The sequence below is a fragment of the Lates calcarifer genome, linkage group LG19 (genome assembly GCF_001640805.2).
Source record: "Lates calcarifer isolate ASB-BC8 linkage group LG19, TLL_Latcal_v3, whole genome shotgun sequence".
Taxonomy (NCBI): Eukaryota; Metazoa; Chordata; class Actinopteri; family Centropomidae; genus Lates; species Lates calcarifer.
Window position 1 is genome coordinate 5,574,215 of NC_066851.1, and position 13,904 is coordinate 5,588,118.

The following is a 13,904-nucleotide window of genomic DNA, read 5'->3' on the forward strand; positions in this document are numbered from 1 at the left end:
GCATTTTACACCTCACACACTTGCTTTATTGTAACCTGCATGGGCTTAAATTCAATTTCATTAAGAAATCTAATAATGTGAATGTTGAGCAGAATTCATGCTGGAAAATTTAAATCTAAATTTCCCATGATTTTTGCAGCCATCCTTATGTAGTTGAAAAAGAACTGACAAAATATAATTCAAACAGTATAATTTGAAAAGTGTCAGTTTTCATAGTGCTAATATGGTCTGTACTTGTCAAACAGGCTGACATCCTGACAACAACACACACACACACACACACACACACACACACACACACACACTCTTGTTGGTGGGTCCTGTCACTGACATAATACATTCTCTAGCCCTTTACCTTAATAATCACAATTGAATGTCTTACCCTAACCCTAAAACCAAGTCTTAACCTCCAAACACCCCCAACCCCCACCCCCCAAACACACACACACTTTTCCCCAAGGAGAAGTGGAAGAGATTAGCCGTGACCCCTCCTCCTCACCCTTTTCTTTTCATTTCCTCCATCTTCCCAATGGGAAACAATTAACCACAATCACCCCCCTCCCCTCTGCATGCATTCTCACACACCACACACACACACACACACACACTCATTTCCTTACCCTTAACCCTGACTAATACACGGACCCTTCACCTAATCCTAATTGTATCTTTGAGCATCAAATACCTCTCATCGTGTGGTGCTGATTCACTATCACTTTGCCAGTGTAGCTACTCACAGAGCGTTGCGCTTTTCAATGAGGAACAGATGGGTAAAATATATTTATATTCATCCATATTTGACAATATGCAGAGGCTTTGTTTCTCACTTTAAAAAGTTGCAGTTGCAGTTGCTGATGATTTCCTCAATAGTACTTGATTCAAGTTTATATTTCAATTTCTTTTTTTCTAATTTCAGTTTTTTACTCTCAATGCAGCAGCGCAGATTTCTTTTACCTCAGAGGAGGTGCTCCTACCATGCCTGATGAAAATAGTGATGCTCTCGGGAGGTGAAGGATAACATGACCCCATTTCAGCATCAGCAATAACAAAATGTCTTTAATTTGTAAGGTTTTGCCCTCACCTTTCTACCATGGTGAGGAACACACACTCCTTGTCACAGACAGCAGATTGTAGCCTTACTGGGACAATAGACTCTATTGTGGGAGCTGGCAAAAAGAAGCCAGGCAGGCCGCTAGGCGTTTGGCTGCTCTTGGTGTGTGTGTGTGTGTGTGTGTGTGTGTGTGTGTGTGTGTGTGTGTGTGTGTGGATATGGGGGATAATAGCGCTACATGCCCAGAGCTGCCATCATTTCACTGGGAACAGAGTGTGAAAGCGAGGGAAAGGCAGTGACACACACATGCACAGAAAACACACACACAAACACAGCATCGCTATCACACTGAGCCATATGCTGACCCCAGCCTCAGTGCAGCTATCTCTGCCAATCAACTACTAGAGGGGATGTCCCAACACACACACACACACACACACACACACACACACACACAAACAAACACATGCACACACAAACGCTAGCTCTAATCCTGGGAGTGCAATGTATACAAATAAAACATAAACACCATGAAATGCACAAATGTAAATGGATAGATTATATACATTTAAAAATTCATCCACACACAAACACTTGCTGGCAGAGTGTGTGTGCATGTGTAGCAGCTTAGTATCTCTCCAACATTGTTCCCCAGGACCACAATCACCCAGGAGCAGATGGAGGATGGCCACAGCTTGGTCTTTCACACACACTCATACACTGAACACCAACCAGCATGTATACCCTCACTCACTCACACACTCACACACACACACACGCACACACACACACTAACACCTATCATATACAAATATGACTGGAAATTGATCTCCCAATATGATTCCCAGACTCTAGAATTGATTAATCTCTATTAACTTCAATTTGATTCTTGATGATTCAGTTACATCAGGTTACCAGTGTTACCAGTGTTGCATAAACTGCTTCTCAATTTATTCTGGGAACTTAAATTTCCTCTACATTCAACAAGTGACAATTTTAAATATGTAAAATTGTGTAGATTATATGCGCGCATTATAGGCTATATTGTAGACACATTTCATGGCTGTGGACCAAAGATTTATTTTCCCTGGCAAATATAAAACAACGAAAACCTGACATATTTATACTTTTTGATCTACATGTACAAAACAGTGCAAGAATAATAAAAAATCTGCACTAGTTACTAGGATGTCATCATTATACACACTCTAAAGAAGAAGCTAGCTCATTTGTTAACAATATAACCATATGTTAACAACACATCAACATCATATATCCAGAGTGGTTAGCTGGCTTCACATTATCACTAACCAGTGATAATATCTCTTCATCAAACATGAACAGAGCTCAGATCAGTGTGCACTCTTTTTTCAGCCTATTCCTCTTGTAGATACGATCTCTATATTTGCTATGAGATCGCCAGAGTCAGCCATCATCACTGAAACATTATACAGCTCCAACTGAGCCACTTACAACAAGTAACCACTGCCTACATGTAACACAGGTGTAAACGTACTGAGAAATGGTGCACTGCAAAGATGAATCTTGGGATTTGGTATCAAATGGTTGAGCTGCTGCACCAGATCTAGCTAGGTGAACCTTGGCCAAAGTGATCGACCATGTCTGCAGCACTGACAACCAATTTCCATCAGCAGCTGTATGCAAAAGTTTGGCCACCCCTGAGCAAATTACACATTTTGCTGATTTTTGAAGTGAAAAGAAGTAAATACAACTGCAGCAGCAAAAACACACTATAAATGGGAATTTCTAGACTCTTGGAGCTGAAATTCAGGAAGTTAAAACCCCCCTCTAGGAGCCTGTCTGTAGCATTTTTTGGAGGCACGGCACAAAGATGAAATTAACCAATTCCCAATATAACCTGTAGTCAGCATTAGGTTCAGGGAACCGTGATGGCACTTAAGGAGTGATGACACCAATATATCACTCAGCAGTCTGCTCTTTACCTTCCTCTGGTCTAATCTATGAGTTCCACTGTGGGCTACAAGAAAGATACGAGTCATCACAGGAAAGAAAAAATTAAAAACCCAGTGTGTATTACATTTCACTGTTATGTGGTTGAATATATACAGTATAAATACAGAAGGGCTGCATGTGTGTGCATACATTTGTACTGGGGAGTCTTGGATTGCTTCTCTTCCTGCAGCGAGCTGATATGTGAAATAGAGTTGTGCTTACACACAGCTGCCACAGCAGCCTGGCACTCTATACGTGTGTATGTGCTTTTGGATGGCTCTAGTCATGGTGAATGAAAGATCAGAGAGAGAGAGAGAAGGCAGATGGACTGCCCTTAGGGCCAGGAGACTGAGAGACAGAGAGAGAGTGGGAGGGAAGAAGACAGAAAGACAGACACAGAAAGAGAGAAAGAAAAAAAAGGAGAGAAAAATGCCAGTTAAACACTGACACACTTAGTCCTGCCAACCTTCTCTCCATCTCTCACTTCCCCTATGTGCTTCTGTGTCAGCCCCTCTGTGAGGACACTTGATGTTACAAATCAACACTCAACACAGACACAGACACAGACACAGGCACAAACACAGTAACACAGCCTGATGCTGCACTTGCAGGGCCTCACACACAAAGACGTCTAACCCTCATGAGCTGTTTGTGCCCTCATCTCTAGGAATGCCTGGTTTTATTTTAGAACAAAAAGGTAAAAGCCACGTGTACTACATTGGTCCTTCGTGTGCCACCAAATCAGCTCTGACCTGCCGTGACATGGACTCTACAAGACCCCGAAGTGTGCCCTGTGGTATTTGGAACCAAGATGTTAGGAACAGATCCTTTAAATCCTGTAAGTTGTGAGGTGGAAGCACCACAGATCAGACTTGTTCCAGTCACTCTGGTTTTTACACCTGCCCATTTCTCCCTCACCCAACATGTTTACTATGAGAACCAACTGTTCACTTGCCACCTAATACATCACACACCTTGACATGTGTCACTGTTAAAACATAATCAACATTATTTGCTTCATCTGTGAGTGGTCATGATGTTTTGGCCCTAACTCTGCTGCTGCTCCTGTACTTCACATCTGTATTGTTTTACAGTCTTTTAAAACCAGTAGTTTGGGCTTCAGCTCACAAACTCTTATAACAATTGTTAAGGATTGTTATTACATCTTGATGTCAGAGTTTCTCTTGGTTTAGGACAATGAGGATGAGCAGAAAGGAAGATATGGGGATAAATAAAACTCTTAGAAACTGAACGAAGACAGAAAAGTAAAGAATTTGGAAAAAGAGGAAAAACAGACAATATGACAGAGATACAAAGAGAATCAGAGATGCCCTGAGATAAGGCAGTTAGAGGGACAGAAGAGCAAATACAGGGACAGCATTAGAGAGGGAGATGGAGAAATGATGATAAGGGGCACAGAGTGACATTAGACAGGGGCACAAAAAATGAGAGCACAAAAAGACATAGAGGGATGCTATGGCAGAGGCACAGAAGCAGAGAGATAGAAGGAGAAAAGGAAAGAAAAAAGGAGTTACAGAAGTAGAGGGCAGGGGAGGGAGAGGCGGGGGAGGGAGAAGACAAGAGGAGAGAGGTGTGTGTAGCAGTGAGATGAGGAGTCAATAATGACTGATTACTGTAATTCAGCCTGTCAGAGACATCGACCTGCTGCTACCACCAATCAATACACACCAGGACACTCGCAGACACACACAAACACCTCCAAACGAGCATGCGCGACACATGTGTGTCAGTGGGCTCGCGTACATGGTCACGCACAAACATACAGTGGGCATACAGACGTACACAAAAAATGTAGCAAAACGTACAAACAACTGCAGAGATGTCCACATGTCTGCACACTCACTCAAGATTCGCTGGAGTCACACAAAATGCACACACTAGGTGAGACATGAATATGTGCAAAAAAGTGCACATGCACACACAATCACAATGGGGTCGGGAGGTATTAGATACGAGCTACAGCCCCACACTGAGTCTAACAATCCCTCCGTCTTGCTGCAAAGCAAAATGGCTTCTTCAGCCTCCCCCTTCCCCCCACTTCTTCCATCTTCTTGGCTAACATCACGTCTAACATTCATATTATCTTTCTAAGAAGAGGAAAGGGAGGAGAAAGAGAAGCAAAAGCAAGACAAAAGCTGAGAGAGAACAAAAAATAGTTGGACACTAGGGGAGAAAGAGAAAAGAGAGATGAGGGACAAGAGGAAAGGTGAGAGTGACGAGATAGACTGTGATGAAAAGGAGACGTTAGAAAGGGGTGAAGGGTGAAGAGGGTCAAAGAGAGCAGATGAGGAAGGAAGGACACCAAGAAGAGAATTAAGATGAGATACATGATATATGATTGCAGTGCCATACTCTACATATTAGTTTCATGAGGCAGAGAATTTTGCCTCTGTCATCCCAGGCTGCAGGTGACATTGCTGGTGTAATGAATTCATACAATCAACAACTGTAGACCGTGTTTTATTTTTTAAACTTGAACATATCTGGATACAGCTGGAGGAAGTGCAGGAAAATAGAACCGACAGATAAGCAGACAGACAGGAAGAGAGTACCATTAGGGAATCAAACTGTGTTAAATGCTGCTTAGAAGAAATTCCAATGATCAGTCAGTGGCTCAGCTTGTCTCAACGGGGACACTGACACCTCACAATTGTGAGTGTTGGTGTGTGTGTCTGTATATACCTTCTTTAACAACACTGTATGAATCTGCATGTCTGTGATGTACATGCGTTATTGTACCTCTGAGGTGTCCATGTGAGTGTAATCATCCATCGGAGTGTTAGAAGACTGTCTACCGAGAGTGTGTGTGCATTTGTGTGTGCATGAGTGTCCATGTCTGTGTGTGAGACCAGAGAGCAAAACCCCTCATTTAGAAACAGCGTTAGAAAGGAGAGTCATCGATAACTATTGACCGCTAGGCTTGTTCCAACCAAACTACCATCGCATCGGATCAAGCAGACAGACTGTATACACACCTGTCGGTCTGTTTCTCTTTCTCTCCTGCACACACACATGCACACACACACACACTACCCATACACGCATAAACCAACTTTATGTGCCTGGCTGTGCACAACAAACATGCACACACTCTTGATATATAGCACTTCAGAGCCAACGAAATACAGTTCTATCACAGTAGCACTTATACTGTGAAAGACAAACACCACTGGACATTGATTTACTATTCTTAACACTTGAGCTGAGTGATAACCAGCATTCTCGCTCACACATACATGAGAAAGGATTTCAACAACCCCCACAACAGCACAGATGTATTCTAACAACTTAGAGTAGGTAGACAAAGCCTACAAACAATATTTAAAAGAGCTGAGCATGAGGTATTAGCATGGAGAAACAAATGCAACAAACTAAAACAAATAAATCAAGTACCTTTGGTTCCTGATCCTGATTTTGAATATTCTGAGTTTCAAAGGATACAAGTTCTGGTATAGAGGAATGAGGGATTTGAGAGCTCGACTGGCATTGATAGCTGTGGCTCTGACCATGGTGGGCAAAATCTTCATGTCCACTATGGCACCGTCAAACAGTGGACCAAAAAATGGCACCTACACACAGAAGTAGCGAAACAGGTATTAAACAGAACAAATCACTTAACTTTTCATTTACAGTTAAAAATGAACCTACTGCCTACGGAAGCCTCGCAAAGATAGAAAATTCTAGATATTTTCATGAAACAGAACCATCTCTGTCAGGACTGACAAGTAATGGCTGACATGACAGGTTTTTTTCAATGATATACAGTTTGATTCAGGCAATGGTTTTCTGATTTGATTCAATACGTTGCTTGTGGAATCCACCAAAGACAATAATGTCTGAGTTTTTATTGAATTTATTTGTAGACCAGGTCTCCAAACCCTGCACTCTGTGACTGAAAACAGTGCTTTCAGGAGGACAACACAGAGAATATCTTATCTAACTTGCTTTTGGATTCATGATAATTCAATATTTTTGTTTGTAGAATGAATGAAACAGAATATGGTTATGTTATTAGTGCTGTGGTATCTATGTCACAGAGAAAAAAGCAGCATTTTTATTGTGTTAAGTCTTACTTGAAATAGAGTTATGCTATCACTGCTGTGGTATTAATGTCTGTGTGTTTTAGACTGATACATTAACCAGAGCAGCAAGACTCGGGGCAAGACTCTCTAGGATTTGTTATTCACTCTGGATGCATATCTGTGTAGCCTGGTAAGAAACATAAAATTATGAACCAAAACACTGTGCATGTTTGCAGTTTTATTACTATCCAACTCATAGAACTGTAACAATCAGTACCATTAATTTATCAACAGAAAACTGTCTGGCAACAGTTTGAATACCTGATTGACAGTTTAAGTATTTTATCAAATCACCCGTTCTGTGAGTTTGAGTATTTCTTGCTCTTCTCTGTTTAAAACCATAAATTAAATATCTTTGGGTTTTGGCTTTGAAACCTTAAAAACAGCAGTTTGACAAAATATCTTAACTAGGTATCTACTTTTATTGGAGCTTTCAATCTATCTCACAGTCTTTTTTTAAACCATTTTCTGACATTATATCAACTAAGCAACTGATTGACAGAAATTTTAATAATAGGCAGAGTGATAGTGAAAGTGATAGTGATAGCCAAATTAAAATCTCTCTGTACCTCTCTACAAGTGTGACTACTTGACTGTAAACTGTTGACTGACTGGTCTCTGTGCATTTCTTCCTCTGTACAGAACACATAGTGACCGTAATAATTGGCTTTTGACCAGATTCACAGACATGATGTGTCCCACTCATGCATTCCATCATTTAAAAAAGACTAAAAGACTTCTCTAAAGCCAGCCCCTCTGTGAGGCACGGCAATGTTTGAGCTAAATGCTACCAACAGCATGCTAACATGCTAAAATCGACAATGCCACCACATTAATGAAGAGCAGGTATAATGTTTACCATCTTTGGTGTGTTAGCATGCTAACAATTGCTAACTGGCAAGTGTTTGGTCAGAAATCAAAATATTGGACAAATCGAAATTTTGACCTGATGATGGCACTGAAAACCCTAAATGTCAATCTCATGGTGGTTCTAGAGAAAAAATCAGGGGACCATCAATGTCACTAGAATTCACCCACTGGCGACCATCAGTATTGTGGACCAGGGGACCAACCATCATCCATAGAGCTGTGCCAGTGGCATGGCTAAAAATTACACTGAGTTGCCAATAATTACATTTCCACAACAGGTTACATGTATAGACATATATATATATATATATATATATATATATAGACATATATATGACAACTGATTAGCCCGGAGGAGGGCTGAATTATCAGCCTGGGTTTTAATGATGCATTTACCGGTAAATGTCTTGCTGTTTCAGAGGCATTTTCACAGAATAGTATTCTAGGGGAAATGCTAAGATGTAGATGCTAAGTAATTGCACACTATATTGACAACTGGCAGTTTGAGTCCAGTATCAAAATGCTTAACACATTTTTTTTTACCTCTGGTTTTTTGAGAATATGGATGGAATACATGTGGTTCTTCATGGGGTAGATGATGATTAGTACGTCGCCAAACTCAGTGGGGATGATTCCCCGACGGTAGTCTCTGGAATGTTCTGACCAGACGATGTGGACCTCGTCATTACCCAAGTGTCTCAGCTGGAGGTGTAGAGGAAAGTAGCAGAAAAGAAGTATGACTAGAATCAAAACAGAATAAATGTTTCACATTTTTCTTTGTACAGCATAAACAACACAAACAAAGTTAATGGCAGACACGCAGACACACAGACACACACACAGGATTTCAGACAATGAGCTCAATAGACTGTATCCATCATAAACCCAAGGCTTGATTTTGTGTGTGTACGTGATATAGGTGGCCCTGGGGGTGATGGAGTGAGTGTGTGAAGATGGAGAGTGGACACGAAGACAGAGTGAAGCTCCGGAAAGATGGAGTATGGGCTGGAAGACAGATGAGATCAAGTCTGATGCTGTGTGATGGTGTGTGCGTGTGTGTGGTTCACATTCACTCAGTGGACTACAGTCAGGGCTGGTGACAGCTCTGTCATTAACCTTGATGTCTGCCAAAATACACACACACACACACACACACACACACACACACACACACACACACACACACACACACGTGTCTCTACTCGTCTGGTGTGTCACACACCTTCAGACGGCTGCCGCTTTTGGCCTTGGCCCTGAGACAAACACAAGACATTTTCTTTTAAATGTGTTTCACTGGAATCAGTTGTGTATTTTGTCCTTTGTCAGGGTTTTATATGATTTGTCTGTATGATGTGACAGGATTTATTAACCCAAAAGGCTGTACCAAATTGTTTATCAGGAAATCTAATTTTGTTTTTAGACAACATCTCACTCATCTCTAAAATAAGCTTGAGGTAAAATTAATCAATATGGAGGCCTGGAAGAACTTGTTACCTTATTCATCACATTTGGAAGTTACTTCACCCACTTGCCACGATGACACTACATGAATTTACCTGACTGTATTGAGTTATAGGCTGAATTAACTTTGATATATTAACCAGAGTTTGGAAAATATGTGAGGAATAGAGATGCATTTATCAAGTTCTACTTAAAATAAATCTTTTAGATGCACTTTCCTCTGACGGTGCTTGCAATTCAAAGTGTCAAGGCACACAATTCACAATGATACTAAGAACTGAAGGGCTCTACCATTATCGCACTGGGAGAGCAAGAATTATGAGCTTTAAGCAGTATTTTTGGGTGTCAGAACAATTAGATGACACAGTCTAATAAGGCAAAGTGGAGTCTTGCTGTCTGCTTCTCTGAGCCGTATCACTATTTTAAATGTAGTTTTAATCCCTTTAATCATGTTTCAAGCAGATGTGGTATGAGAGGGTCCAGAACACACTGCAAAGAGTGAGAGCTGGACAAATGCCCTGCAATGGACTACATTCACAGTGCAGTTTGTATTGTGTGTGTGTGTATATGTGTGTGTGGGGCAGGAGGATGGATGATAAATGCCTGCCAGTATGGACATGTGTACTGCATGTCTGTCAGTTTAACCTCTTTGTGGACACATTCGTCAAACTGTGGGTGTATGTGTTTGTAAGCCTGTGTGTGTGCTAACTAACGTGCGTGTGTGTGTAGGCGTGTGTATGCTTCTGTGTCCGTCAGTAGCACAAATTTATAGTTGTGTGGTTATTTGTCCAGACTGATGTGAATGAAGCCCTTAGTGGATGTGTGGTTGTGTCAAGTTAAACAGGTTTATAGTGTGTGTGTCTGTGTCTGTGTGTGTGTATGTGAGTATGCGTGTTTGATGGGGCCATCAGCTGATCAGGGAGACGGATGGTGTCGGACCAGGCGCTGATAATCCAATCATGAGCCTGCAGCGATGTGATAGGCTGAGAAGCAGGAAGTATGATCTGATTAAAGGGACATTATGGCCATGTGCAGAGCGCCCAGTGCCTGGGGGTTGACAGGTGTGCACACACATGCACAAACGCATACATGAATACACATGCACGCACACGCATGCACACACACACACACACAATAAACCTGTCTGCCTAGACACTGATACAAGCCCACTCCATGCACAAACACAGACGTGATTACTACTAAGAATTATTGGAAACATTGGTGCTGTAGAAACACTGACATCAACAGACTGGTGTATGTGTGTGTGTGTGTAACAACCTAGGCTCATTTGCAATGTCACTTTCAGGCAGAATGGAAAGAGGAAAAGGGTGGGACAGGGAGAAGAGGCATAGAGACATTTGTTCCTCTGAACTCCTCTCACTGCTCATATACATTTGCCCTCACTAAATAAAAAAAAAGTATGTAAATCTGTGTGAGAAAAAGGGTCCTTATTATCACCACTCATACCACACATATGCACACATTACTGCAGTTTGTTAGGGACTGGTAGCAGGTGGATAGACAGATGGATACAGCTTGACAGAAAGTAGGTTTTCACCCAACTCTGATGCAAATTTGAAAATTCTTAAAGGTCAGAGCATTTGTGTGTTGTTCAAAATCATCCAGCATCATGTAGGCAATTAGTAAGTCAGATAGGTGTGTGTTACCTTTTTGGTGAGGTTGTGGTCCTGGTCGTGGGGCATGCGGGTGGAGACGTGGTAGATAACCTCGGTAGTAGAGGTGGCGTAGTAAGGTGTGGTCTGGCCTGTACTGCGATTCCTCTGAAGACCTCCCATGAAGCCACAGTGAGTGGTGAGGTCCACCTAGGTGTCACACACACACACACACACACACACACACACACACACACACAGGATACATTAAACGCAGTAACTCCCTTCCTATCCTTAAACTGCCTTAAAGCCTAGAACAAAAAATAATCAAATCAGACTTCCTCTGGACTCTTTAACCAGCAAATCAAATGAAAATAAGAGAAGATAAAAATGCTGATATACTGAAAGAAGAAACTTCTGAGAGAAATATTTTGTCTTGCTAATAGCAGCAAGTCTGTTAAGGCAAGTTTCTCCTCTCAGTTCTTAGAAATGTTTTGCCTGTTTTTTGTGTCAGGAAAACTGCTTTACACAGAGACTATTTGAGTAAATGTGTTCTTACCTCCCAGCCCAGTCCAGAGACAAAGTCTTCATAAGCCTGGCTGCCTGTTGTGTTGGTGAGTATGGAGTGTTTGTCCTCTTGGCCTTCAGCTACGTAAAACACTGCTATTTTATGGGTCTCACGGCTAGAGGAGAGTGAAGGGAAAGGAAAACAATGGTGAAAATGCTGCGGGAAAATGAATTGCTAAGGCGGTAACATTTATTTAAACATTTACAGTATATTACATCACCAAGGTTTTATCTATGTACACATTATCAGAAGTAGACAGTGGATAAGGATGGGAACCTTAATTCTCCTCTATGTGCTTATAACAGCAGATTACACTCAATTTAAGATTCCCTGCTGTCTTATTCTTAAACAATTTGCAAGGTGTTACAGGAGTAAAGGGATGAAACAGGGCATGGCATAACTGTTACTGAATCTCAGAACCCAACAGCATGTCTGTGTTTTTCACTGCATTTAAAACAATATTCTGAGAACTTTTTAAGTCTTTAAGACAAGAAGACTCAGCTCCCAAAAGAAAAAAAGAAATGGAGGAAATAAAAAATAGAGACAAAAAGAGGTGATGGGAGGAATATAGTAAAAGGCAACAGGTTGACTTTATATTTCTTACCACTGCCGTGAGTCCAGGTTCTTCAGCTCTCTCAGTAACTTCTCATTCTTCCTCAACAAATGAAAGTTACTCCTGCAAGACACAGATACATGCACAGGTAAGGAATCATTATCCAGAGTTATGGTTAAAACTTCCTCTCCACCATTATCTGGCTACTACCCTGGTCTCTTCTAATTGGCCGGTTGCTTGTTTTTGTCACCATTTCTTGGAAAAAGAAAAGACCAATCCTGTGCCAGCTAATAAGACATGGAGTAGAGCTGGCAGGACTTCAGGTGAACGAGACCAAAAAAAGCTTCAGATTAGGAAAAAAGAAAGAAAAACAAAACAATACAAAGACTTTATTATTAGCTAAGTGAAAAGTAAAGTTTAACATTTAGAAATACATGGTACAATTTGGTAATTCTCAGAACATCAGTTACCAAGATTTATTTATTTTGAGAAAAATGTTCTTTTATGTCAGACTGAGACAATGAGAATGAGAATGTCTAATGCAGATTTCCCATCGTCACATAGATTGTACAGCATCACCACCATCAGTATAAAAACCATGCGTCATAGAGCTTGTGTATCAGTTTGATAAGAAGTTTGCTTTTTCCTTTTTCAAACCTCCAGCATGATAAAGAGAAAATTGGCCCTTTCCACGGTCATGATAATACACTCTGCTGCAGCTCAATACCATCATCAAGCAAAACTGTCTTTGAATAAGAAAACTGAATATATATATATATATATATATATATGTGTGTGTGTGTGTGTGTGTGTTAATAATAACTGAGTGGAAATGCCTTAAAGTAAAGCGAACAGTGCTCTGATACTGATAAAAATAAAAACAACTTTGCCAAGTCCATCATTTATGAGACATATTTTTTACATTTGGGAAAACATTTTAAAAAAAAGAGGACTATGGAAAATTTACAAATCACAAGGCTCAAGCAACTACTCAGTGAACTATAGGAACTAGGTCACTAAATAACCATGTTAGGCTATTCAATGCCCTAGTCACAATTTCAGTTCACTGTTGCACACTTTCAGAGTGAAAACAAAGTCCTCTCTAAAGTCCAGAGTACGCTTGAAAAGAACTAAATTGTACAGTGTGTCACATGAATACATCTGAAGGCAAAAGTGTTTGTAGCGGTTATGAACAACCACTCAAAAGCAGGCTGAAAAGCTGATCAACATTGAGCAAAGAAAAATGCAATAATCTTTTAAATATGGAGATAATGAAGTGTATTTTCAGAGTCTGTACTGGTTTGGAGTCTGTAAGTTAAATGCATTATTACTTAACTGCACACACCTGTCAAATCACTGTGTGAAGTACACATGAATATGGTAGGTTTTGGAAATTTGCAATATGAAATTTGCAACACTGGAAAGGTGTATTGGGAGGGGGTTTCAGACACTTTTTGGCAATTCAACAAAGACTTTGGTTTCTATTCTGCCTAAACTATGCCCTTACAAATATAGATAACAGCATATTGTTATTAGTGTACAATAAATGAGAAAATACAACAATATTTCATGTTGTCCACAGCTGGTGTCACCACCACCTTCAGTGTCCAAATAGGAAAAGATAATAATGAAAACAAAAGCCTTTCATACAGATCAACTAGTCCAGAGACCATTCATGTCCAGGTGACCAGCCACCAACCTTGGCATGGTT

General features: G+C 40.7%; 1 protein-coding gene across 9 annotated transcripts in view; it reads right to left on the bottom strand.

The window, feature by feature from the left end:
- Window positions 1–13,904, bottom strand: part of ralgapa1 (Ral GTPase activating protein catalytic subunit alpha 1) — an 84,165-nt gene that overhangs the window by 35,917 nt on the left and 34,344 nt on the right. For all 9 annotated transcript variants that reach the window (XM_051077998.1, XM_051077999.1, XM_051078000.1 and 6 more), the window contains 5 exons: window positions 12,245–12,316; window positions 11,632–11,755; window positions 11,127–11,282; window positions 8,542–8,700; window positions 6,488–6,615 (listed from right to left, as the gene is read on the bottom strand). In XM_051077998.1, the coding sequence (XP_050933955.1) occupies window positions 6,488–6,615; window positions 8,542–8,700; window positions 11,127–11,282; window positions 11,632–11,755; window positions 12,245–12,316 (639 nt within the window). The remainder of the gene's footprint in view (window positions 1–6,487; window positions 6,616–8,541; window positions 8,701–11,126; window positions 11,283–11,631; window positions 11,756–12,244; window positions 12,317–13,904) is intronic.